The 26,785-nt window shown below is 43.2% G+C and overlaps 1 protein-coding gene across 1 annotated transcript in view; it reads right to left on the minus strand.

Moving 5' to 3' along the window:
• The window catches only part of ASXL1 (ASXL transcriptional regulator 1), a 25,869-nt gene extending 399 nt beyond the window's left edge, over window positions 1–25,470 (minus strand). Inside the window, exons 1-3 of the mRNA XM_070744267.1 lie at window positions 24,630–25,470; window positions 8,632–8,714; window positions 274–392 (exon numbers count right to left, since the gene is read on the minus strand). Of these exons, the coding sequence (XP_070600368.1) occupies window positions 274–392; window positions 8,632–8,714; window positions 24,630–24,689 (262 nt within the window). The 5' untranslated portion in view covers window positions 24,690–25,470. The remainder of the gene's footprint in view (window positions 1–273; window positions 393–8,631; window positions 8,715–24,629) is intronic.
• Between the last annotated feature and the right edge of the window lie 1,315 nt (window positions 25,471–26,785).

Raw genomic sequence — 26,785 nt, forward strand, 5'->3', positions numbered from 1 at the left:
GGGGCAATAGCCTAGCTCTGTTAAAAAGTGCTATTGCTAACATGTTGTAAGCTGCCCTGAGTCTAAGGAGAAGGGCAGCATAAAACATTGAATGAATGAATAAATGAATGAATGAATGAATGAAATATTTCTGTTTTAAGGTTGAATTTACTGATTTGTGGCCAAAACTGATTAGTGATAAGTTCTAGATCTGAGACCTCGTCCCCCGTCCGGTTCTGAATTCATACAAAATCCAACAAGTCAGTTACACCCTGGAATAAAAGGAACAGAAACCTGGCTTTACCTTGAGAGTAAATAGGCTGATCCGCCCAGGAAGTTTATAAAAAAGCCCATCGCAGCTTCTTGAATTGGAGTGAAGCATTGTGTTCAGGCAGGCCAGCGGGGACGTGCCACTGTAGGGAGAAAACAGGCACAATTCAATCGGTCACTCGAGACATAAGGTTGCTTTGGAAGTAGCCAAACAACTGTGGCAAATTCTGATAATTCAACATATTATAAACTGCCCAGAGTCATCTTCTGGCAAGAGGGAGGAAGGAAGGGAGGGAGGGAAGAAGGAAGGGAGGGAGGGGTTGAAGGGAAGAAGAAGGAAAGAGAGAGAAAGAAAGGAAGGAAGAGAAAGAGAAAGAAAGAAAAACACAGAAAGAAACAGAAAGAAACACAGAGAGAGAGAGAGAGAAGGAAGGAAGGAAGGAAGGAAGGAAGGAAGGAAGGAAGGAAGGAAGGAAGGAAGGAAGGAAGGAAGGAAGGCCGAGAGGTCAGCCTAAGAATGGTGCACCTGAGGTCCCCAGTGGATCCAGGGAGTTTCCAGAGCCTGTGCTGATAATCAAGCAGGGAGTTTTGTCTTATTCCTAGTTAATTTCTAGATTGTGGAGTTAGCCAAAGAGCTGGTTAGGTATGTTTCAAATTTATATAGGTTTATTTCAAGGAGAAATAACTTTGGATCCAACACCGTGGACCCCCTACCTCCAGCTCCTCTTTGTGTAGCAATCCTCGCAGGCCGTTCCCAATCTACTTTAGGCTCCCCTGGGCGAGGAAGCGACTGCTTTGGGTAGCTAGACAAAATTCAGGCCGCCCGGGCAGCCTTTGAATAATGCTGTCAAAAAACACCCTCTGGGTTTGTTTGAGAATTGGGAAGGCACTATTACTCCAGGGATTAAGGATTGGCTCTCAGAAATGAGCATAGGATCCATTTTGGAAAAGGCAAGTTTACAGGCTTACGACCACCATTAGCACAACATTTGTGTTTGCGTATGTGTGCTCTGTTTTATGACCTTTCTTGCCACTGAATCATGGCTGTGGTTCAATTAGTAACGTTGTTAAGTGAATCTGGACGCGGGAGATGGCATAAGGGAATCACGTGACACCCCCCCCCCCGGGAGTCAGTTGCCAAACCTCCCGATTTGTCATGTGACTACAGCGGCCTTGCAGTGGTTGTAAGTGTAAAACACAGTCATAAGTCACTTTTTTCAGTAACCTTTAGTAACTTTGAACAGTCACTAAATAAAGGGTTGTGAGTTGAGAACCACCTGCATAGATTTTATAGGAACAAAATAGAATTATTAGGTAATGTCTTTTTTTGTAAAGCAATTAATTCTTTATGGTGTATGGGTGCGTGTACACACATATAACACAAATACTGTATTTTTCGGAGTATAAGACGCACCTTAGTTTTGGGGGAGGAAAGTAGGGAAAAGAATCTGCTTATCAGGTATTCATCTGGCTAGCGTCCTTAGTCTGGTCAGCTTTTATCCTCTGGTTAGGGCTTTGAAAAAAACTTTATTTGGAGAGAGTAACAATGAAAAAGCTTGCAAGTGGGTATAAGCTGGGAACTTTGTTAGCACCTGGTTAGGGCCAGAAAGAAACATTTGGAGCAAACTAGAGCAATGGAAAAAACTCTGCAAAGACTTAGGGCTTGGAAAACATTCTTCGCAGAGAGAAACAATGAAAGAGCTTGCAAGATAAGAACTGGGAAGATCGTTAGCAGCTAGTTAGGGCTGGGGGTGGGTGGGAAAGATACATTCAGAGTATAAGATGAACCTGAATTTTCAGTCTCTTTTAGGGAGGAAAAAGGTGAGTCTTATGCTCTGAAAAATGCGGTACATAAAATATTTAGCACTAGCATTTTTTTTAAAATCGGGGTTTTAACATTTGGGGGGGGGGTCTCTTCTGCTTTTTGCTTAAGTTTAGTTTTTTCAATGTTTATTGCCTCTCGTGTTTCCTTCATTATAGGTTTCGGATGTTTATACTCCAAAACTTGTAAGGTTAGTAAAAATACTGTTGGAAGAAAATAATCTATAGCATCTGGAGAGGCGAGTTTTCTAAAGAGGAAAAGGCGAAGAAAAACAGAACTGAAAGTCACTCTAAAATATGTTTTTCAATCTTCAACACCTCAAGAGAGCTCCGGTTTCTATTTATTTTTTTAAAAAGGAAGTAGGGTCATACGTTTAAAAATTACATATTGCCCTCGTAAACGTTTGCTGCATCTCTCCCTCCCTCTAAATGATTTTTCAAGGGGGAAGAGAAAGGACTTTTTGGGGTGGAAATCCCAGCTGTGTTTATGAACAATTCTCCCCAGATTAAAGCATGGATACAGGCTGAAGAGAGATTATCTTGGAATATTCTTAATATTCTTGGAAATTGTCGCTGATCTGCACTCAAGCCACTTCTTCATTCAGACAACATTGGCCAGAACCACCAAGAGAATCCTTGATTTACAACCATAGTTCCCTCTAAGCTGAGCAGTGAGCAATCGCTCACTTAAAAATCATCATCAACTCAGAGTTTTCCAAACCTGCCCAGAAGCCGAGAGGGAAAGAATGAGAGGGAAGGAGAGAGAGAGGAAGAGAGGAAGAGAGAAACAGATAGAAAAGAGAGAGGAAGGAAAAGAGAAAGAAAAAGAATGGGAGTAAGGAAAAGAGAAAGAAAATCAAAATCTAGTTTGAAACTAGCTCAACTATTTAAGTGGCATTTTGATATTGATAGAGTTTCCCTATTATGAGCTCACTGTTATAGACACACAGTACAGTATTTTATTTTGAAAGTCTCTGAGGCAAAACAGGGTGGGGTTTTTGTTTGTTTGATTGTTTGTTTATTATTTCTGTGCCGCCCGGGACTGCTGCTCAGACACTATACTTTTCCGCCCACCCCCCCAAAAAATTAGAGGGAACACTGCTTACAACAGTTCATTTAATGACCATTCTAAGTTACAAGATACAAGTTAAATTAGTTTTTTAAAGTTTTTAACATTAGATTTGTATTTATATTGTATTGCTGTTATGTTGTGAGCCGCCCCGAGTCTTCGGAGAGGGGTGGCATACAAATCTAATAATTCAATTCAATTCAATTCAATTTATTGGATTTATATGTCGCCCCTCTCCGAAAACTCGGGGCGGCGAACAACAGTCATGAACAATATACATGAACAATATACAGTAAAAATCCAATACTAAAAACTAACTTAAAACCCCTAAATGTATAAAACCAACATACGTACAAACATACCATACATACAGTTGTATCAGCCTAGGGGGAGAAGAAGTCTTAATTCCCCCATGCCTGGCGGCAGAGGTGGGTTTTGAGTAGCTTACGAAAGGCAAGGAGGGTAGGGGCAGTTCTAATCTCTGGGGGGAGATGGTTCCAGAGGGCCGGGGCCGCCACAGAGAAGGCTCTTCTCCTGGGCCCCGCCAAGTGGCATTGTTTCGTTGACGGGACCCAGAGAAGACCCACTCTGTGGGACCTAACTGGCCGCTGGGATTCGTGCGGCAGAAGGCGGTCCCGGAGATATTCTGGTCCAGTGCCATGAAGGGCTTTAAAGGTCATAACCAACACTTTGAATTGTGACCAGAAGTTGATCGGCAACCAATGCAGACTGCGGAGTGTTAGTGAAACATGGGCATACCTAGGTAGGCCCATGATTGCTCTTGCAGCTGCATTCTGCACGATCTGAAGTTTCCGAACACTTTTCAAAGGTAGCCCCATGTAGAGAGCGTTACAGTAGTCGAACCTCGAGGTGATGAGGGCATGAGTGACTGTGAGCAGTGACTCCCGGTCCAGATAGGGTCGCAACTGATGCACCAGGCGAACCTGGGCGAACGCCCCCCTCGCCACAGCTGAAAGATGTTTCTCTAATGTGAGCTGTGGATCGAGGAGGACGCCCAAGTTGCAGACCCTCTCTGAGGGGATCAATGTTTCTCCCCCCAGGGTAATGGACGGACAGATGGAATTGTCCTTGGGAGGCAAGACCCACAGCCACTCCGTCTTGTCTGGATTGAGTTTGAGTTTGTTGACACCCATCCAGGCCCCAACAGCCTCCAGGCACCGGCACATCACTTCCACTGCTTCGCTGACTGGACATGGGGTGGAGATGTATAACTGGGTATCATCGGCATATTGATGATACCTCACCCCATGCCCTTGGATGCCCTTGGATAATAATAATAATAATAATAATTATTATTATTATTATTATTATTATTATTACTATTATTATTACAAGAACACTGAAAAAAGTAACCAATGACTGTTTTCCACGCGTACGACCGTTGCAACATCCCTGTGGTCACATGATTAACATTCAGTTGTTCGGCAACTGGCATGTACTTATGACGGTTTCAGTGTCCCCAGGTCATGTGATCCCATTTTGCAACTTTCTGACAAGCAAAGTCAACAGGAGAGGCCAGATTCACTTAACAACCATGTTACTAACTTAACAACTGCAGCAATTCACTTAACAACTATGGGGAGAACGGTCGTAAAATGGGGCAGAAATAATTTAACAAATGTCTCCCTTAGCAGCATAAAATGTTGGGGTCAATTTTAAGTCAAGGACAGTCAAGGACTACCTGTAAATGCAGAGGAAGTGGACTCTAGCCTCTTACAGCAAGGTAATAATACAGAAAAAGAACTAAGCAAACCAAGGAACCCATTGAGAGAGCTGCCTGCCAACAGACCAACGTATTCAAAATGAAGCTACTTGCTGCTTTCAATCCACCAGAATAATAGAATAGAATAGAATAGAATTTTATTGGCCAAGTGTGATTGGACACACAAGGAATTTGTCTTGGTGCATATGCTCTCAGTGTACATAAAAGAAAAAGATACAAAGTTGGAAGGGACTTCAGAGGTCTAACCCCCTGCCTAACCACCTGTCCAAGCAGGAGACCTAGACCCGTGATGGCGAACCTATGACATCCACAACTCTTGGAGGCAAGCTGTTCCACTGGTTAATTGTTCTAACTGTCAGGAAATTTCTCCTTCATTCTAAGTAGCTTCTCTCCTTGTTTAGTTTCCACCTATTGCTTCTTGTCCTACCCTCAGGTGCTTTGGAGAATAGCTTGACTCCTTCTTCTCTGTGGCCACCCCTGAGAGATTGGAAGACTGTTATCGTGTCTTCCCTGGTCCTTCTTCTCATTAAACTAGCCATGCCCAGTTCCTGCAACCGTTCTTCCTATGTTTTAGTCTCTATTCCCGTGATCCTCTTTCTTGCTCTTCTATACACTCTTTCTAGAGCAATGTTTCCCAACCTTGGCAACTTGAAGATATCTAGACTTCAACTCCCAGAATTCCCCAGCCAGCATTCGCTTCACGTTGCCAAGGTTGGGAAACACTGTTCTAGAGCCTCAACCCTCACAATGGGATGTCCTCACCTCCAGTATTGACTATCCTCTCTGCTTTCATGGGCCCAGGTACAGAGAGACAGGAGGACAGAAGGAAGATTCACAAGGAGCAAAAAAAAAAAAATCAACGAAGCAGCTCTTCTGCACTTACTGTTGGAACAGACTGAGGCCCATTTTATTTGCATCTGTTCCTTCCCATGATCAGAAAAGATACTCAAAAGTGGTTTCACTCCCCCCACCCAAAGAAACAAAAGGCGTAGCATTGTCAAAATATGCCCTACGGTTAAAAAAAACCCTTGATCTGGCTGGCAAGGAGCAAAACATCCCAACCATGAAAAAAGAAGAAGACGTAACTGTCTGGGGAAACTCTCTGTAAATGTTCATGTTTAGTCAGACAAGAACACTCAACAGTAGAAGGAAAATAAAACAAAGTTCAGCTCCGTTAAAGAGATAGGACTGTCGCTCCAAACTCACAGAGAGATAAACCAGGCCGTGTGGGGTTCTGGCGGCGCTCTGAACTTGGCTGTTTTCCTGCAGATTCACTACTCAAGTACGTAACATGTTCAGTGGTAGAAGGGACGGGGGTGCTTGCAGAAAGGAGGAGGGGGAGAAGATAACCCTGAGTCTACGGAGAAGGGTGGCATACAAACCCAAATAAATAAAATAAAAAAAACTACTGCGGGGACCTTGGTCCTCCTCCTCTTCTCTGAATTTGGCTGTTTTCCTGAAGATGTCTCATTACTCAAGTAAGTAACCTCCTCAGTAGTAGAAGGGAGGGAGGTTTGCAGAAAGGTGGAGGAGGAGATGACTACTATGGGGTCCTGGATCCTCTTCCTATTCTCTGAACGTGGTTGTTTTTCTTGCAAATGTTTCACGACCCAGCTACATAACATCATCATGCTTTCTTTGGTTTACCTGTTGCTACATTAGATTAGATTAGATTTATTGGATTTATATGCCACCCCTCTCCACAAACTCTGTTGATTCAATATTGACCTGAACAGTACAAGTGTAACAATTAGCACATAGCAACAGGTAAGCCAAACCCCTCACCCCAACCCCCCCCCCCCCAAAAAACCCCCACACTCATAGTAAGAACCCCTCAAATGAAGAAAAGTAAATCAATCACAAGTGTCAGACCTTTAAAAGTCAATTAATCACACGTTTCAGACCTGTAAAACTCTTTGGGTCAGATAGAACCGAAACAGTGCATGTGTATAATTACCTTTTTCTGAAAAAATATTTAAAAAATAATTTGTAATTTCATTTTTTATTTGTTTATGAACAAGCATGTTCACATACAGTTTACTAATGCAATAGATATTTTAAAAAACCACAATAGCTAAAATCAACATTTTACCCCTGTTGGCCTGTTCGGGTCTATTTGACCCGGAAACAGCAAATGTGTACAGTGATTATGAGCAGAACAGCAGGGTGAAATGTTTTCGATCATGCCCCCCCCCCTTTCCCTTCTGTCCTCCAGACTCTACAGCAGGGGTCTCCCAACTAGGCAACTTTAAGACTTGTGGACTTCAACTCACAGAATTCTCCAGCCAGCATAGCTGGCTGGAGAATTCTGGGAGTTGAAGTCCACAAGTCTTAAAGTTGTCAAGTTTGGAGACCTCTGCTCTACAGATTGAAAGCACCAGAGACCCCACAATTCAACCCTCAACTACAGATATTCTCTTCTATGCCGCTCCAAGGTGTTTCCGCCCCCCGCCCCCTTCCCCGATCTGCAGGCATCTGCTCCTGGTGGCGAGAGACCCAGCAAAGCCTGCTAACTTGAACAAAGGGCACCCTGCAAGCGAAGTCAGGAAATCCTCCCACCCAAGCTCAAAGTCACCCAAGGCATGCCAAAGCAGAGAGGCCAAACAGAAGAAAGGGGAAAAGAAGTAAGTCAGTTTTTAGTTCCTCCATCCTTTGATAAGTTGAGGGAGAACAAGACTAGCCTCATCTTTTTTTTAATTGTAGTACATACACAACATAAACAGAGATGGAACAAACAACACAAGAGCACACAACAGATTTAAACTTAATATTAATCGCTCCAAACCTGACTGTAAAAAATATGACTTCAGTAACCGAGTTGTCGAAGCGTGGAACTCATTACCGGACTCCATAGTGTCCTCCCCAAACCCCCAACACTTTACCCTTAGATTATCCATGGTTGACCTCTCCAGATTCCTAAGAGGTCAGTAAGGGGCGAGTACAAGTGCACTAGAGTGCCTTCCGTCCCCTGTCCTATTGCTCTCCTATATCTCCTATACCTTTCTTCTATCCCTATATCTCTTCTTCTATTCTTTCATTGATATATTCTATTCCTATATCTTCTTTTCTATTCTTTCTTAGATATATTTTACTATGAGTATCTCCTCTATAACCTTCATCATGTATTTTACTATGTGTATGTAGATATATATCCACTAAAACCCTCATTGTGTATTGGACAAAATAAATACATAAAATAAATAAAACATTATTTACAGCCCCATTTCTATCAGAAGTTCTTATCGGAGAGATGTACATTTATACATTGTTAATATTATGATTGCTCCTTCTTTATTTATCCTATGGATAAAATTACTTCTACTATTAAACTCTTAAAAAAAGAAGAAGAAAGAAAAATATCCCCGTATAGTTTTGCTTCATTTATCATTTCTTTCTTTTAACCAATTATAGAATTTATCCCTTATTTTGTAATAGTCAGAATCCTCTTTCCCGTTCAGTTTGTGAGCATGTCATTTCTGTGCAATCCATATTTTTTTAAATTTATCATTCCCTCTTTTGCTGTCTCTTCATTTTGCCATTGGTGCGCATAAACCATTCTCACCACTGTCAAGATATGTATAATCAAGTATTGAATTTCCTTTGTATAAACCTTATTAAAAAAAACCCTAATAAAAATAACTGGGTTTTTTTTTCTCGATTTCACCTTTTATAATTTCTGGAACAGAAACAAAAATATACTGGAACGGGGCAGCTATATGGTTAAAAGAAATCATAAAAGAGGACTAACCTCATCTCCTTTAGGCCCTCGGTTTCTATAACCTGCAGAATCTGTTTCGGGGTCATGGGTCCATCAGAATAGTTTTCCAGCACCTGGGGGGAAAAAACAAGAGTAAGAGGGAGAGAAAATGCCAGGTTTAATGTAGATAAACTAACCCGAGGATATTCAACCACAACTGGAAGGCAAGAATGGCTTAACCTTCCTGCAGAACTAACTGGGATGAACTTTAAGTCCTAACGGTTTAAGCCACACAGCAAGATATATTTAAAATGATAAGAGTGGCTGGCCAGACTCTTTCAGTCATTGCCTCAGGGCTGAGCTACACCAGACATAAGGGACTTGTGGTCTAAGATACTGTATCTCCATTTTTTCCCTTTTTAAAAAAATGCAATCACGTGGATGGGCACAACGCAACACAGATGAGTCAAATTGAGGGCTTTCTTTTAGCCTTTCCCCCTGTTTCTCCATATCTAAAATGCCTCAAAAAATCTAGTGTGTGCATCTATATAAAATATTTGGTTTAAGTGTCACTAGAATCATATAAACTTTGTAATATCCATAATTTTTATTATAAAAAATAATAATAATAAGCCCTTCATGGCATCGGACCAGAATATCTCCGGGACCGCCTTCTGCCGCATGAATCCCAGGGACCAATTAGGCCCCACAGAGTTGGCCTTCTCTGGTTCCCGTCGACCAAACAATGTCGTTTGGCGGGACCCAGGGGAAGAGCCTTCTCTGTGGCGACCCCGACCCTCTGGAACCAGCTCTCCCCTGAGATTAGAACAGCCCCCACCCTCCTTGCCTTTCGTAAGCTCCTTAAGACCCACCTCTGTCGTCAGGCATGGGGGAATTGAAATATCTTCCCCAGGCCTATACTGTTTATGTATGGTATGTTGTGTGAATGTTTTTAAATTATGGGTTTTTAGCTTTCTTATTATTGAATGTGTATTTTACACTGTTTTTCTGTTGCTGCTGTGAGCCGCCCCGAGTCTGCGGAGAGGGGCGGCATACAAATGTAATGAATGAATGAATAAATAAATAAATAAATAATAATCAAAGTTAAGAGCTTCCAAAATCCAGCAAAAATGTGCTGCTTGCTTTGTTTGTTTGTTCTGGGATTCTCCTTTGACTTTCCCAAAAGAACCAAAGCTCTGAGATAAGGAACAGGTCCACTTTCTTTGGCTGGAATATATTATTATACATTTCTTACACATCCTCCAATTTCCCCATTTGCTGTTCAGACCCACGCAACTGAACGGAACAAAGCCAAGCACTTGTTAAGAGGGTCGGTATAGAATTGTGTGAACCTCTTTTGTCGAAAGAAAGGTTAAAATAAAGTCAATGTAAAACACAACTGAGGGGAGGGGAGCAATTTCTGGTTCTTCTGATGTAAAAAAAAGTGTTATTTTAAAAGAAGCCACCCAAACATGGAAGATACTCTGTTTTACAGAATGTCTACCCTACAGCTGAAATTCATGCAAATTATCTTTAATGCGAAACTTCCATTAATGGCCTTTCAGTGGTGGATTAGATGCCAAAATTCTTGGCAGCGAAATGGTTAATTTTCTGCGGCACATTTTTAAAGGCTCAGAGTGATTGCACAATTTCTTAATGCCCCAGTTTGCTAGACCTTGTAACAGTAACCTATAATGAAAAACACTTTTTCAGAATTTCTGATTTGGAATCCTTAAAATAAGCACCAACAACTTCTAGCCTCACCAAAAAAGAACGGCAAGCTAAAAACCGTGAAAGTGATGCAAATGCTGACAGTAGATTGATAGCAAACACTCCAAGGAGACCCAGTTTAGCGCAATTACTTAAGGCACAGGAGTAGAAAGCTGGAGACCAAGAGTTCAAGTCCTTCTTTGGCCATGAAAGTCGCCTGGGATGACTTTGAGCCCCTTCCTCGCAGCCCAACCCACACCTCACAGAGTTGTTATTGTGGGGAAAATAGGAGGAAGTTGTGTTGGATATGTCTGTGACAGTGTTTCCCAACCTTGGCAACTTGAAGGTATCTGGACTTCAACTCCCAAAATTCCCCAGCCGGCATTCGCTTCAAGTTGCCAAGGTTGCGAAACACTGGTCTATGAAATATGTCTATGAAATAATGAGAAAGAGGGAAGGGGAACAGAAGGAAGACAGGAAAAAGGGCGGGAGGGAAGGAAGGAAGAAGGGACAGAGGGAGGGAAAGAAGATGAAGAGAGGAGGAAGGAAAAGGAAAGATGAAGAGAGAAGAAAGGAAGGAAAGGAGGGAGAGAAGGAAGATGAAGAGAGGAGAGAGGGAGGAAGGAAGGAAAGAAGGAAGTAAAGGAGAGGGAGGGAAGGAAGATGAAGAGAGGAGAGAGGGAGGAAGGAAGGAAAGAAGGAGGGAGAGATGGAGGGAAGGAAGATGAAGAGAGAAGGAAGGAAGGAAGGAAGGAAGGAAGGAAGGAAGGAAGTTTAGTTTATTTAGATTGTATGCCGCCCCTCTCCGAAGACTCGGGGTGGCTAACAACAATAAAAAACAATGTAACAAATCTAATATTAAAAAGTAATCTAAAAACCCCCAATTTAAGACGCCAATCATACAAACAAGCATACCATGTATAAATTCTATAAGCCTAGGGGGAAGGGAGAAAAAAATTTCAATTCCCCCATTCAATTTCTTTCAAGGAAAGAAGGAGGGAGAGATGGAGGGAAGGAAGATGAAGAGAGAAGGAAGGAAGGAAGGAAGGAAGGAAGGAAGGAAGGAAGGAAGGAAGGAAGGAAGGAAGGAAGGAAGGAAGGAAGGAGAAAGGGGGCAGGGAGGAAAGGGAAGTTCATAGCCTCTGAAAAGAGAAAAAGTTCAATGTGAATTCCATATTTTGCTGTCAGAGTGTATAACTGCCAGGGGGAAAAATTGGGTTTGAGCTTCCCAAAGAAAGCAAAGAAGAATCAATGCCCACTGCGAGTGAATTTAGCTTGGCAGGAGTGGCAATGTATAAAGTCCACACCAAGAGACAGGGCCCTGGAATCTAATCAAGGGATCTAAAAAGGGGTTAAGCCTCAGGGCTTTGAAATAGCCGCTCTTCATTCGGGGCAGAGATAAAGGCATATTCTTCAGTGACACCACAAAAATCACCTAAAGGATAAATACTATTTTGACCAGTTGGGCTTTTAGTGAAAATACAGAGAGGCATAAGAATTCATCGGAAGCTCGTGTAATTCAATTACAGGCAGTGCTCTCTCTGTGCAGTTCTAGGAGATGCACATATAAACACCGAAGAACAGGAAGCGTGTTCCTAAGAGACATAAATCGATAGGAAGCGTGTCAGTTATGACTCTTTAACTTTCAGCCAAATGACACCAACTGCACAAGGGCCACAAACGTGTGAAGCCACATCCGGAGGGGTGCCAAACACAGCGGTGACAAAAAGCACCCACTGACTTTTGCAGATGTTTCCATGGCCGCATGTTCAACAGCCATGGTGACTTATGTGTCACAATTCAAAGAGGAACACGCACCATTGCTGGCTGAAGAAGCACAATGCTGAAAAGACCGGCATCCTATCGCCTCACAAGTCATTTGTGAAAAAAAGTATAAAATCAGGTCGGGAACAAGGAGGAACCACACCTCCTCTTACATTTGAGCCCAATAAAGCAGAGATCCTCCAACTTGGCAACCTTAAGATTTGTGGACTTCAACTCCCAGAATTCTAGGCGGTTTGGAGAATTCTGGGAGTTGAAGTCCACAAAGTCTTAAAGTTGCCAAATTTGGGGGCCCTCTGCTATAAAGGATCTTCTGAAGAGTTTCTCTGAAAATAATCCCCGGCTGGAGGCCATTCCTGCTGTTACAGCGAGTTCTCAACTTGCAACCACAATGCCAGTCTGACCTTTTATTGAGTTATAAAATATGGCAAAATATAAAATGAAAAAAGTAAGTGGAAAAACAGTGGGGGGAAGAGAAGTGAGAAGTAAGGGGGGGGGGAGAAGTAGAAACAAACGCTGATTTCTGACTCTCTATGTTGCAGAAAAATAAGGCATTGACATCCAATCACAACTTTTTGCTTTTTTAATAATACAAACAAGCCCTTTCTGTAAACCAATTTGCAACCGTCAGTTGAGCCCAAAAGTTCCACTGCTAAATGAGACAGATACAAGTGAACAGTGCTCAGTTTTACCACCTTTCTTGCCACCATTAAGTGAATTGCTGCAGTTATTAAGCTAGTAACCCCGTTGTCATCATCTTCTTTTCATACATCAATACTCATTGTCTAATTTATGCAGTTAAATGTAGTTTTCTTTTGGTACTTCAAAAATTTAACAAGCCTCATTCATCATAGGATAACATAGTAACATATCCCCAAAACAATTATTGATTATAATCCTCCCTTCACTTCTTATTGCTCAAGTACAGTGGAACCCCGACATAAGAGCTGCTCTACTTAAGAGCAACTCGAGATAAGAGCTGGGAGGGGAGAGATATTTTTGTTCTACTTACAAGCCCAAATTCGAGATACAAGCGCCAAGGAGCTGTCTCCTGAAGCCAAACGCTAACTTCCGCGTTTGGCTTCAGGAGACAGCTGCAAAGCGGCGCGCGTGTTTTAAAAGGTTGCAGCCGGCCTGGGGGGCTCGGGGGGGTGCTTGCAGCTTTCTTTCTTGCTCTTTTTCTTTCTCTCTTTTACCTTCCCTTCCTCTATTTCTTCTTTTCTTTCTCCTTCCCACCTTCTTCCCTCCCTCCCTCCCTTCACTCATTCCTCTCTTACTCTCCCCTTTCATAAGTTTCCTTGCTTCCTTCCTCTGTTCCTGTCCCTTCCCTCTTTCCTTCCTTCCTTCCCACCCTCCGTCCATTCATTCACCCATTCCTCTCTTGATCGCTTAAAGCCGGTCCCTGGTGCAAAAAGGGTTGGGGACCTCTGTCCTACAGGATTGGGTGGCAGAGAAGTTGAACATATGTAAATTTAAAAGTTTAAGAAAGTTTACAAGTTAAGTGAAAGAAACTTCATTATTCATTTATATGTACATGTACATTTCTTCATTAAAAACATGTCTTTCTGCATAATTTAGACTAACTTTGTGAGTTTTTTGAGGGCTGGAACCAATTAAAATTATTTACATTAATTCCTATGGGGAAAAGTCATTCGAGATAAGAGCTGCTCGACTTAAGAGCCCAGGTCCGGAACGAATTAAACTCGTATCTCGAGGTACCACTGTACTGTATACCACTTCTAAAGCGCTGTCTTTCCTGCAGTATCTCCGAATTTAACCTGACATTCTTCAGATAGAAAGGAAGTCAAAAACTCTTGAACTGAAAGGCAAGGCCAACCAAAGATTAGGTTTTTTTTCCCCATTCCTTCTTGCATTCCTTGAAGTCATTTGAGCGCACGCAGATAATTTGGGAAGAGGCTTCTGTCTCTCCCTTTCTTTTTCAAGAGAGAGAAGAGATTAAGATTAACAGAGCAGGCCAATCTCAGTTCTACTTTCAACATTCCTGCGAACCGCTCCTTGTTCGACCTTCTGCTATAGATGAGGACATTTTTCTGCTCATGAAACTTCATGCATGCAAGACAATTTTTGGAAAAGAGACTGACCCTCCACATTCCCCATGCAACCAGAGAGAATAGTTTAACTTTCCAGCCCATAAAAGAGGCCTTTATTATAGTTGGATATTTATGGAAGAATCAGGACTCCAAAATTACAGGTAATCCTCGATTTACGACCAGAATTGGGACCAAAATTTCCGTTGCTAAGCAACAGTTAACTGAGTTTTGCTCCTCTTTAATTGCTAAGTGAATATTTGCATTTGTTAAGGGAAGCTGGCTTCTCCAGGTAAGAAGGAAGGAAGGAAGGAAGGAAGGAAGGAAGGAAGGAAGGAAGGAAGGAAGGAAGGAAGGTGGGATGGATAGAAGGAAGTCCATGGATACCAGAGTTAATTGATTCCAGGACAGTGCAACTGTCATAAATGAGTCAGATTCGAAGTGCCTGAATTTTCATCACCTGACCACAGAGATTATTATTATTATTATTATTTATTATTATTTATTGGATTTGTAGGCCGCCCCTCTCCGCAGACTCGGGGCGGCTAACAACAGCAATAAAACAGCATATAATAATAATCCAATACTAAAACAGTTAAAAACCCTTATTATAAAACCAAACATACGTACAGACATACCATGCATAAAATTGTAAAGGCCTAGGGGGAAAGAATATCTCAGTTCCCTCATGCCTGGCGGCAGAGGTGGGTTTTAAGCAGCTTATGAAAGGCAAGGAGGGTGGGGGCAATTCTAATCTCTGGGGGGAGTTGTTTCCAGAGGGCCGGGGCTGCCACAGAGAAGGCTCTTCTCCTGGGTCCCGCCAAGCGACATTGTTTAGTTGACGGGACCCGGAGAAGACCCACTCTGTGGGACCTAACTGGTCACTGGGATTCATGTAGCAGATGCTGCAACAGTCGTGTGAAAAACGGTCCTAAGTAACTATTTTTCAGTACCATTAACTTCAAACACTCACTAAACAAATGTCAGTCAAGGACTATCTGTATTTTGCAAATGCCCAATTTTCAGTGGCAGCTATGTTCGTAATTCTTCAAAAGCCTGCTATCACAATATGAACTACTTTGCACTGAACGTGCCCTGGTGACTACTCAAGAGACAGGGAAGGAAGTTAGCTAAGAATAAGGATAAAAGTTTCCACCAGAAAGAGGAATCTTCTAAAAAGTGGCCCATAAATGATTTGTGCATTTTAACAGATTTTTCTTTTGTCTGTGAAAAGAAAGGTTACTTCCTGAAAGTTGCAGTGCAATTAGGCAACAGAATAATGCACAGCCTACAAAAAGCTGAGTGTGCCATTTGCAAGACTGCAGTAGTTCACTTTGCAAGTGGGAAAAATGTTATTTAAGGAAATGTATTAATAGATGAGGAATTTATTCCTTAAATAGATATCACGTTCCAATTCTCCATATGAACCTCATTTCATTTATTTTTTCATTTATTGGATTTATATGCCGCCCCTCTCCGAAAACTCGAATTTTCATCTTCATCGAATTTCTAGAGCGAGGGAAAACATTTTTGCTTTTTAAAGGAAAAATGCAATCTCGCCCCCACCCCACCATAGTGCCAAAAACCCAAACCAAAAACATTTCGCCATTCAAGATTTCACAATTTAAAATTTAGGAATTTTGTAACAGCCGTGAAGATTATTCCTGGGGGGAAAATCATTCACAAGTAACCTTGGAATGTGATTAATAAAGACAGCTCAGAGTTCTTTAACATAATATTTATATATGTATGTTTTAGATGCTGGAAGTTATATTCAAGTAAATGTTTATTTAGATTTGTATGCCGCCCCTCTCCATTTATTTCATATACACGGGTTGCCATTTTATGTTCATAAAATGGCAACCCATGTATATGAAATAAATATTTCTACTCCAGAGTGAATAACATCACATTCTTTACAAATATTTGATACATATTTGATACATAAAATAAAGATTTTTAAAACAGATATTAAGAAATTTAATCTGTTTACTGACAGCTTTTTCAGGGAAATTATTTTCTCCTCAAATGTAAAAACACTGTCATCTTAAACATTCATCAATATTGTAATCCACGTTTTCCCCCCTTCGTACTTGCATAATACTATAAAAATAGTTTAAAAAAAAGGATAGTACTGTACTTTTCAGAGTATAAGACGCACACACTCCAAAAGAGGGTGGAAATGTTGGTGCGTCTTATACACCGAATACAGTCATTTTTGGTCTCACGAAACCTCACAACTGCCAAAAACCAGCCTGTTTTTCATGAAAACATGGTGCGTGGAGGGTTTGGGAGGGGTGCAGATTGCTCCTGGGGGCTGGGAACGGCAAAAACACAACACGTGGGGGGCGTTTTTGCCTTCCCCAGCCCACAGGAGCACTCTGCAGGACTCCCGAGCCCTCTGTACACCCCGTTTTTAGCCTCCCAAACCCCACAACCATCGTGTTTTTCCCTTGCCCAACACTCAGGAGCATCCTGCAGGTCTCCTAAACTCTGGGCGCATCCCGGTTTTGTGAAAAGGTGTGGGAGTCCTGCAGAGTGCTCCTGGGAGAAAAACCTTTTGTTTCTTGTTTACTTTTTCAAAACCTTGGTGCGCCTTATACTCCGGTGCATCTTATAGTCTGAAAAATATGGTAATTTTGATGGGTGACTTTCTTCTGAAAAGTGCTTCCCTTTCCCAGAAGCTTTGTGAAACACTTTTACCACTTTTTCCCATCCCTAAAAGGTCTAGCTATTATTTTTTTAAATGGTGTAGCATCCAGCAGCCATAATATGTAAGTCTATTTTAATTGGCACCTTACCAAAAAAGAGAAAATAAATCATCTCTATTCACTGGATTTTCCTTCATAGCAGAGATCCTATCTTTAAAAAAAAGCGACTCTCTGCGTTTGAATACAAAAATAGAATTCCCAGGCATAGGTGATGCTCACCACAACTGAGCCCAAAATTTCAATAGTTAAGTGAGTTTTGCCCCATTTCTTTCACCTTTCTTGCCATCGTTGTTAAGTGAATCCCTGCAGTTCCTTAGTTAGTAACGTGGTTGTTAAGTGCATCTTGTTTACCCCTTGACTTTGTGCGTCAGAAAAAAAGGGATCATAGGACCAACCATCATAAGTACGAGCCCTTTTGTAAGGAGCTGAATTCTGATTATATGACTAAGGAGAATGCTGCAACAGTTGTGTCAAAAACGGTTGTAGGTCACTTTTTTCAGTGCGATTGATAACTTTGCATGGTCACTAAAATGGTTGTAAGTTAAGGGCTATCTGTACAGCTGGGGAAACACGGGGGCAAAGGAGCTTGTACAAGTTCAATTCTAAGTGTTTTTTTTTTAAATGTTCAATGTATATTTATGCCGAATCTAAAACAGGAAGAGAAGTGGGGAGGACTTTTTTGTGAAAACTGTAACTCCATGATGTACTACTCCAAGGTTCGACAAACCCAGGCGCCTGGTCGCCAGTGGCGCCTAGAAAATGTTGTCTGGCGCCTAGAAAATGTTGCCTGCTGTACTGTATGTCAGCGTTTCCCAACCGGTGTGCCGCCTGGGCAGGGCGCTGCGGTGCCCCTGACCTCTCCGCTCCTGCCCGATGCCGCGGTTTCTGGCGCTCTCCTGCTGGGTCCCAAAGAAGGCAGGCAGGAAGGAGAGCTCCATTCTTCGCGCCTTTTTCCCGCCTTCCGTCTTTGGGGCCCAGCAGGAGAGCGCCAGAAACCGCGGCATCGAGCAGGAACCGGGAGGTCGGAGGCACCGGCACGGCAGCGCCCGCCCAGCTGAAGGTTCCCTGTCGTCATCGGCAAGTGTCCTTTGGGGCCCGGCGGGAGGGCACTGGCGGTGGGAGCAGGGGGGGGGGCCGCGGCTGCAGCGGCACAGGCAGTCGCGGGGAGATGGCGGGGGGAGCGGGGGGCGGCTAAAGCGGCCCCGGGCACTGTTCCCTGTACGCTTTTCCAGGGGCGCGCAGGGAGCCGCGGCCACCCGCCCGCCTACCGGATTTCCCTCCGCGCGGCTGGGGAGGTGGATTCGCCGCCCCCGCCAGCCCGATCTCCCTCCAGTGGCTGGTGACGTAGTTCTACCGCCCTCGCCAGCCTGATCTCCCTCCGTGGGGGGGTGGGGGGCGACGAACCGACAACCGGGGGCTGTCCGTCCGTGTTGGGTGGTGCAGGGCAGGCACAGGCAGCCCCAGGGGAGAACAAGGGAGGGAGAGAAAGGAAAGAGAGAGTAAGGGAGGGAGAGAAAATTGAATGAAGGAGGGAGAGAAAGAAAGAGTAAGAAGTAGAAAGGATAGAGAAAAAGGAAGAGAAAGGGAGGGAGAGAAAGGAAAGAGAGAGAAAGGGAGAGAAAGGGAGGGAGAGAAAATTGAATGAAGGAGGGAGAGAAAGAAAGAGTAAGAAGTAGAAAGGATAGAGAAAAAGGAAGAGAAAGGGAGGGGGAGAAAGGAAAGAGGGAGGAAGGGGGAGAGAAAGAAGATATGAAGGAGGGAGAAAAAGAAAGAGAGATAGGAAGGAAAGAGGGAGAGAAAGGAATGAGAGAGAAAGGGAGGGAGAGAAAGGGAATGAAAGAGGGAGAAGGGGTGAGAGATAGAAAGGATAGACAGAAAGGGAGAGAAAGGAAAGAGAGAAAGGGAGGGAGAGGAAGGAAAGAGATGAGAGAGGAAGGAGGAGACAGAAAGAGAGGAAGGAAGGAAGAGAGAAAGAAAGAGGGATGGAGAGAGAAAGGAAGGAAGAGAGAGAAAGAGGGAGGGAGAGAGAAATAGAGCGAAAGGGAGGAAGAGAGATGTCAGGTGGAGACTCGGCAAAAAACCAAGTTTGCTTAAAAAAAATTCTGGCTCCTAAATTTTTTGGCTGGCTCCTAGATTCTGAACAACTTTGTCGACCCCTGTACTACTCTATAATAGCCACAGAAGAAATAACAATACACATAGTCCTCAACTTACAGCAGTTCACTTAGTGACCGAAGCTACAGCAGTACGAGAAAAAAGCAACCGCTTTTCACACTGCTTTACAACAGTTTGTTTAACTACCGTTCAAAAAAAGTGATTTGTGACCATTTTTCACACTTACGACCATTGCAGCACCCCCAAGATCATGTGATCAAAATTCCAACGCTTGGAAACTGACTTGCATTTATGACAGTTGCAGTGTCTGGGAAGGCCATGTGATCCCTTTCAACAAGAAAGTCAATAGGGAATGCATATTCTCTTAACAGCTGTGTGACTGACTCAACAATCCATGAACAACCATTGCAAGAAAGATTGCAAAATCTGACTTAACAATTGTCTCGCTTAGCCACAAAAATATGGGGCTCAACTCTGGTTATATATCAAGGATTATCTGTAGGCATACAGATGAATTAATGTGTATTCCTCCGTAGGTGGTGAAAATATAAAATGTAGGATTTTTATTTATTTATTTATTTATTTATTTTGCAAGTACAGTGATACCTTGTCTTACAAACTTAATTGGTTCCAGGATGAGGTTCTTAAGGTGAAAAGTTTGTAAGACGAAACAATGTTTCCCATAGGAATCAATGGAAAAGCGATTAATGTGTGCAAGCCCAAAATTCACCCCTTTTGCCAGCTGAAGCGCCCGTTTTTGCCCTGCTGGGATTCCCCTGATGTTCCCCTCCATAGGAAACCCCACCTCCGGACTTCTGTGTTTTTGCGATGCTGCAGGGGAGTCCAAGCAGGGGAATCCCAGCATCGCAAAAACAAGTGGTTCGCTGGCAACGGAAGTCCGGAGGTGGGGTTTCTCATGGAGGGGAGCCTCAGGGGAATCCCAGCAGCGCAAGAACGGGTGCTTCTCTGGCAATGGAAGTCTGGAGGCGGGTCATCCCAGGGGCAGCGGTGGGTTTGTAAGGTGAAAATAGTTTGTAAGAAGAGGCAAAAAAAAATATCTTAAACTCCGGGTTTGAATCTCGAAAAGTTTGTATGACGAGGAGTTTGTAAGACGAGGTATCACTGTACTCCAATTGTCAGACAACTAGCTTTGGGATCCGACAGCTTCTGCCTTGTAAGGCAGGGGATTAACCTCTAGGCCACCAGATCTGATCCCTTTCAGCTCTGTACCAGGGAGCAGCTATATTTATTTATTTTATTTTATTTATTATTTGGATTTGTATGCCGCCCCTCTCCGAAGACTCGGGGCGGCTCACAACAAATAGTACAAATCATAAATAATCCACTCAATTAAAATATTAAAGCTTTAAAAACCCCATGTACTAACAGACACACACACAATCATAGTACCCTTATTCTGGCATATTTAGATACAGGACAGTTAAACCTGTCAGTGCTAAGTAATAAATCACAGACAAGCCCCATGATGCTCATTAATATTACTTTCCCTGCAGAAACCAGCACATAATGAACAGTGGAAAAACATGAGAGAAGGGGAATGGGAGATGGATATCTTGCCTTTCAGGCCTAAGGCAGGACTTGAACTCACAGATTCCTGCTTTCCAGCTTGGTGTCTTAACCTTTAAGCCAAACAAGACATCAAGCTGGAAAGCTGGAATCTCTGAGTTCAAGTCCCGCTTTAGGAATGAAAGCAAGCTGGGTGACTTTTGGCCAGTCATTCAAGTAATAATGATGATGATGACGACAACAAAGCAGAAACAGTAAAGGAGTCATTAATCAATTTGAAGATGGAAATACAAGTAGTCCTCAACTTATGACCACCATTGAGACCAAAAATTCTGATGCTCAGTGAGTTCTGCCCCAGTTTACAATTTTTGTTGACACATTTATTAAATGAGTCATTGCAGCTGTTAAATTAGTAACATGGTTTTTAAGTGAATCTGTTTTCCCAGTTCTCTTTGCTTGGGAAAAGGTGGCAAAAGGAGATCCCTTAACCCAGGGACACTCATCAATATGTGTCCATCATAAATATGAGCCAGTTGCCAAGCACGCAAATTTTGGACACGTAGCCAGGAGGATGCTGCAATGGTCGTAAGTGTCAAAAACAGTCATAAGTCACTTTTCCCAGGGTCATTATAATTTTTGAACAATCACTAAATGTATTGTTGTAAGTCAAGGACTACACATACCCTCTCCATTTATTTCTTCCCCAATTAGAAAACAATGACAGCTTTAAGAATTATAAAGATTGTTATAATAATAAAACAACGACCAGCTTTAGGAATAATTAACCAGCTTTAAAAAGAAGCTAATTTCAGATTATTTTGTCACTCTCCTGTGTATATATACATACACATACACACAGCAAAAATTGCAGCTTTCACTACCTGATAAGAGAATACACATTCATTTCTCAAGATATCCACCTCTCTATGTTTGCTCTGTCTTCCAATCTGACCCAAAGCAGCTGCTCATGGAGGAACTTAAAAAACACTTATCAATCTGAGAAATGTTGTCTTTATTCGGTCTTATCCTTCCTCCTTCTCCACTCCCATAAAACCAGACAGCGAAATGGATTAGTTCAGTCTTTCTCAATCTTGGCAAAGCTGACTGGGGAATTCTGGGAATTGAAGTCCAGACATCTTATAGCTGCCAAGGTTGAGAAACATTGGGTTAGTCCATACAATTCCAAATTTCATGATGCCACTATCGGAATAGCTGCCTTGGGTCAGAATGGAGAAGTTTCCTTTTCAACAAGAGATACACTGTCTTCCAAGTTCAAAGTTAATTCTGGAGTGTCAATCCCAAAAATGTGTTTTTTATAGTTTTCCACAAATCCTTTCTTGTGTATATATAAATATGATATATATATAAATATCAAATAAGCAAATAAGCCAAAAATAGACCTATAGGAGTCTCCCTTCCATTTCATTATCAGCAAAAATGTGTTACACATATATGTATATACATATATATATGATATACATGTATATATGATTGCTTGATCTCTATGGTAAATATATCCATACAACCATACTATGTATCACAAGGGTTCTGCAAACTCCTATGAAGTAAATAAAAGCGAGGCTTGCTTTCAAGCGAAGGTGGGATTATTGACCACAATCCCTAATCAAGACACAACTGAAATTCAGAACATCTTACGGTTTTCGTTCCTCAAAGCTCTTTCCGCAAAATGAAGCTGAGGATTATAAACTAGAAAAATGAAGAAATCCATAGGAAAACCATCCTTAGTCTCCATTGTGTGCAACACGAAAAAGGATGAGATGGCAAGGTTTCCATTCGAGAGGTCACATGAAAATTACCCCAAAACCATTACCCGCTTCAGTAGCCCAGATTCACACAACACCCAAATCATGTCTTAAGAAGTCATCAATATCTTCTTTTTCAAGGGATGATGGTTTAGAGATGCTTCCCAAGGGCAGAAGATGCTCCCCCAAAGCCATTCTGCAGGCTGGACCCTACCTGAGACCCTGCCTCGCTTATGTATAAATAAAGATTGATCCAGTGGTTAAGGCACCAAGTTAAAAAGCAGGAAAGTCTGAGTTTGAGTCTTGCTTAAGGCATAAAAGTCAGCTGGGTGACTTTGGGCAAATCACCAGGAGATGGAGAGTTCTAGTCCCGCCTTAGGCATGAAAACTAGCTGGGTGAATTAGGCAAACCCCTTCCTCTCAGCCGAACCCACCTCACAGTGCCGTTGTCCTCAAAAAACAGAAGGAGGAAAGTTTGTTGAATAAGACCAATGCCAGGAGTCATTTGTAAAAATAACAAAGGTAGTATAATAATCTAATAAATAAACAAGCAAATAAAATCCCTCCAGGCCAAGCACAGGAAAGGAATTCTTCATTGCTCTCAATCCAATTTCACTGACAGTCATGTTGGAGCAGCAGTGAAGATGCCCCATGAGAAAGGGTGGTGCACGTGTATGTGTTTTGAGTTCTAGTCCCACTTTAAGCATGAAACCCAGCTAGATGACTTTGGGCTAGTCATCCCAATCCAACTCACAGGGTTGTTGTTGTGGGGAAAGTAAGAGGAGAAAGGAATGTTCAATATGCACAAACTGTTATTTGTAAAAACAAATAAGAGAGAGATGATAGATAGATAGATAGATAGATAGATAGATAGATAGATAGATAGATAGATAGATGCTAAATAGAGATAGTTATGATAGAGATTAGAGATATAAGATTTATTTATTTATTGGATTTGTATGCCGCCCCTCTCCGTAGATAGATAGAAGTTAGATGAATAGGTAGATGATATAGATAATAGATATGATAGATGCTAAATAGAGATAGATATGATATAGATATGATAGACAGATGCTAGATTAACAGATGCTAAATAGATAGGTAGATAGATGGGTAGATAGATGATGTTAAATATAGATAGATATGATAGAAATAAGATAGATATGATAGACAGGATAGAGATAGATAGATAGATGGTAAATTGATAGATGATAGATAGATATAAATAGATAAATAGAGATATGGTAGATTATTTATTCGATTTCTATGCCACCAAACTCCCTAGGGATTCTAGGCGGCTAGGGATACAGATATATAGATGTAGATATATAGTAGATATGACAGACAGATGATTCATGATAGAGATAGATAGACAGATGATAGATTGATAATGATAGATGGATAGATATGTGACAGATGGATAGATATAGAAGACAGATAAAATACCTACAGATGCATACATACCGAACACACATACACACAAACAAAGATATACCGCCTTGATTGTTTTTACAAATCACTCAAAGCTTTGAGCATAAAGCTCCTTTCTCCTCTTAATTTTCCCACAACACACAAAGACCTATAAGACATATGTATGTACATCTTGTGTGTGTGTATAAACACACATAAGGCATGCATACATAGAAACATAGAAGATTGATGACAGAAAAAGACCTCCTGGTCCATCTAGTCTGCCCTTATACTATTTCCTCTATTTTATCTTAGGATGGATCTAGGTTTATCCCAGCCATGTTTAAATTCAGTTCCTGTGGATTTACTAACCACATCTGATGGAAGTTTCTTCCAAGCATCTATGACTCTTTCAGTCAAATAATATTTTCTCACGTGGCTTCTGATCTTTCCCCCAACTCACCTCACATTGTGACCCCTTGTTCTTGGGTTTACTTTCCTATTAAAAACACTTCCCTTTAATATATTTCAATGTTTCTATCATGTCCCACCTTTCCCTTCTGTCCTCCAGACTAGACAGATGGAGTTCATGAAGTCTTTCCTGATAAGTTTGATGCTTAAGACATTCCACCATTGTTGTAGCCCGTTTTTGGACCTGTTCAATTTTGTCAACATCTTTTTGTAGGTGAGGTACATATATATGTATATATATATGCATATATGTGTCTGTGTGTATACACCGCCTTGTATACACAGACATATACACACACACAGAGGACCCCCCCCCCCCCCGCTGCCTTAGGGCAGTGTTTCCCAACCTTGGCAACTTGAAGATGTCTGGACTTCAACTCCCAGAATTCCCCACCCAGCAAACACTACCTTAGGGGATGGGGAGAACGGGGGTAGGGGGTAGGCAAGACCTCCCTTTCCCAGCTGAGCCCCCCTCCCGTCTCAACCGCCTGTGCCCCCCCCCCCCGGCTCACCAGGCGGGCGGCCTCGGCCCACGTGCGCTCCTTCTTCCTCCGCTGCTTCATCTCCTTCATCTTCTTCCTCCTCCTCCTCCTCCGGGCGGGCGAGCTGACCGGGCGGATGCACGCACGCACGCGAAGTGTATGTGTTTGTGTATTGGGGAGAGGGAGGCGGTTGTTTCCCTGAGCAGGCCGCGGGCGGCGACGGGAGCGCGCCTGGCGCGAGGCGGCGACCGTTACTTCGGGCGGGGCTGCCGCTGAGGGGGCGCGCGCGAGCTTCGAACGGCGGCGGGGGGGGGAAGGAGGAGGAGGGCGTGGGCGCGCGCGCGCGGGGAGGGAAAGAGAAGGAGGAAAAAAGGCGGCTGGCTGAGGCGGCGGCGGCGGGCGCGCGCGTCAAGGAATGCGGCGGCGGAGGCCCGACATAACAACCGGAGAACGAGGGGGGGGTCAAAGGTCTCTCCCGCAAAGGCGGGCGGGAAAAAAAGAGGGAAAGGAGGATGGAGGGGTGAAAATATTTTTTAAAAAATTAAAAAGCCCGAGGATGAAGAACAGGAGGAGGAGGGGCGGATGGCGCTTCGCTCGCCTGAGGAGAGAAAGAGAGCCTGTGTGACGGAGAGGCGCGCTAGGCCCGAACGGTGGCCGCGGAGGGTCAGTCCGCCCCGAATCTGCCACAGGCGCGCGCGCCGCGTTGCGTTTGGAGCGAGGAAGACACAGGAGGGAGCAGTTCGAAGAGGCGAGCCCAGGAAGTCTCCCCCCGCCTCTGCGCGCGGGGTACGACGGGAGTTGCAGTCCCCGGAAACGAAGACGAGGGAGTTTTGGTGGCGCCGCTCCCGGAATGCGGGTCTCTTTGGGCGGCACTGGCCACGCCCCTCTCTTGTCGCGGGGCATCACGGGTAGGACGACGGGGCCCAGATGCCTAGTTGTAGGCCGCAGGGGAAGCCCGAATGGAGTGAACTGAGGATGGACGGGGATGGGGGCCGCCGGGAGAGAGCCTCCCCCACAGTCAGGCCCCGGCAGCGGAGGAGTTGGAGGCCCCTGGCCCTGCATGTGGCTGTGGACAATGGCAACAAGACAGGTGGCTGCTTTCCAGGCGGGGCGCGGGAGCGAAATAAGGGGAAACGACTGCAAGAGTAGGCGAAGTGGGCTCTTGTACGACTTGTGGACTTCAACTCCCAGAATTCCTGAGCTAGCATGACTGGCATCAGGAATTCTGGGAGTTGAAGTCCACAGGTCATAGAAGCGCCCACTTTGCCCACGCCTGGGATATAGGCTAATGAAAAGGGATGAAGAATGGAATAATGAAGAGAGGAATGGAGACTGGAATGGAATAGAAAAAGGAATGGGATTGACTGGGAATAATAAGAGAAGAAAAGAATATAGGGTAGGGATGAAGGAAGAATGGAATGGAAAAATGAAGAGACGAAGGCTGGGGTGGAATGGAATAGAATAGAGAATGACAGTGAGAACAATTAACCTGTGGGACTGCTTGCCACCAGAAGTGGATGCTCCAACCCTGAAGTTTCTAAAGAAGAGACTGGATAACCATTTGTCTGAGTTGGTGTAGGATCTTCCGCCTAAGCGGGGGGGGGGGGGGGGTTGAACTAGAAGACCTCCCAAGGTCCCTCCCACCTCAATTCCAAATTGAATAATGAAAAGACTTGGGACTCCCCAAACTATGGGCCGGAGGCCGGATGCGGCCCACTGAGGCAAATTATCCGGCCCCCGGCAGCCCACAAGATTTTATCAATAGATATAATAAGCTCCCGAATCTCCTGTCAACTCACCGCGGTCTGCTGCTGAGCAAGGAGGCGGTACAGAGGCAAGGGATGTGGATGATTGGAGGGAGGGAGAGAGAGAGGGAGAGATACAAAGAGGGATAGAGAAAGAGAATGAGTGAGAGAGAGAAAGAGAGGGACAGAAAGAAAGAGAGAGAAAGAAAGGGAGAGATAGAGAGGAAGAGAGAAAGGGGGATAGATGGAAAGAGAAAGAGAAAAATGAGAAAATGAGGGAGAGGAAAATGAAACAAATGAGAGAGAAGGAAGAAAAGAGGTAAGAGAGAAATGGAGAGGAAGGAGAAATGGGAGTTTGTTGATTTAAGTTTAAATTACTTTATTACTTAATTATTTAATTACTTTATTTTAAATATTGTATTTGTTCCCATTTTGTTTTTT

Source organism: Erythrolamprus reginae, chromosome 3 (assembly GCF_031021105.1).
Source record: "Erythrolamprus reginae isolate rEryReg1 chromosome 3, rEryReg1.hap1, whole genome shotgun sequence".
Classification (NCBI taxonomy): Eukaryota; Metazoa; Chordata; class Lepidosauria; order Squamata; family Dipsadidae; genus Erythrolamprus; species Erythrolamprus reginae.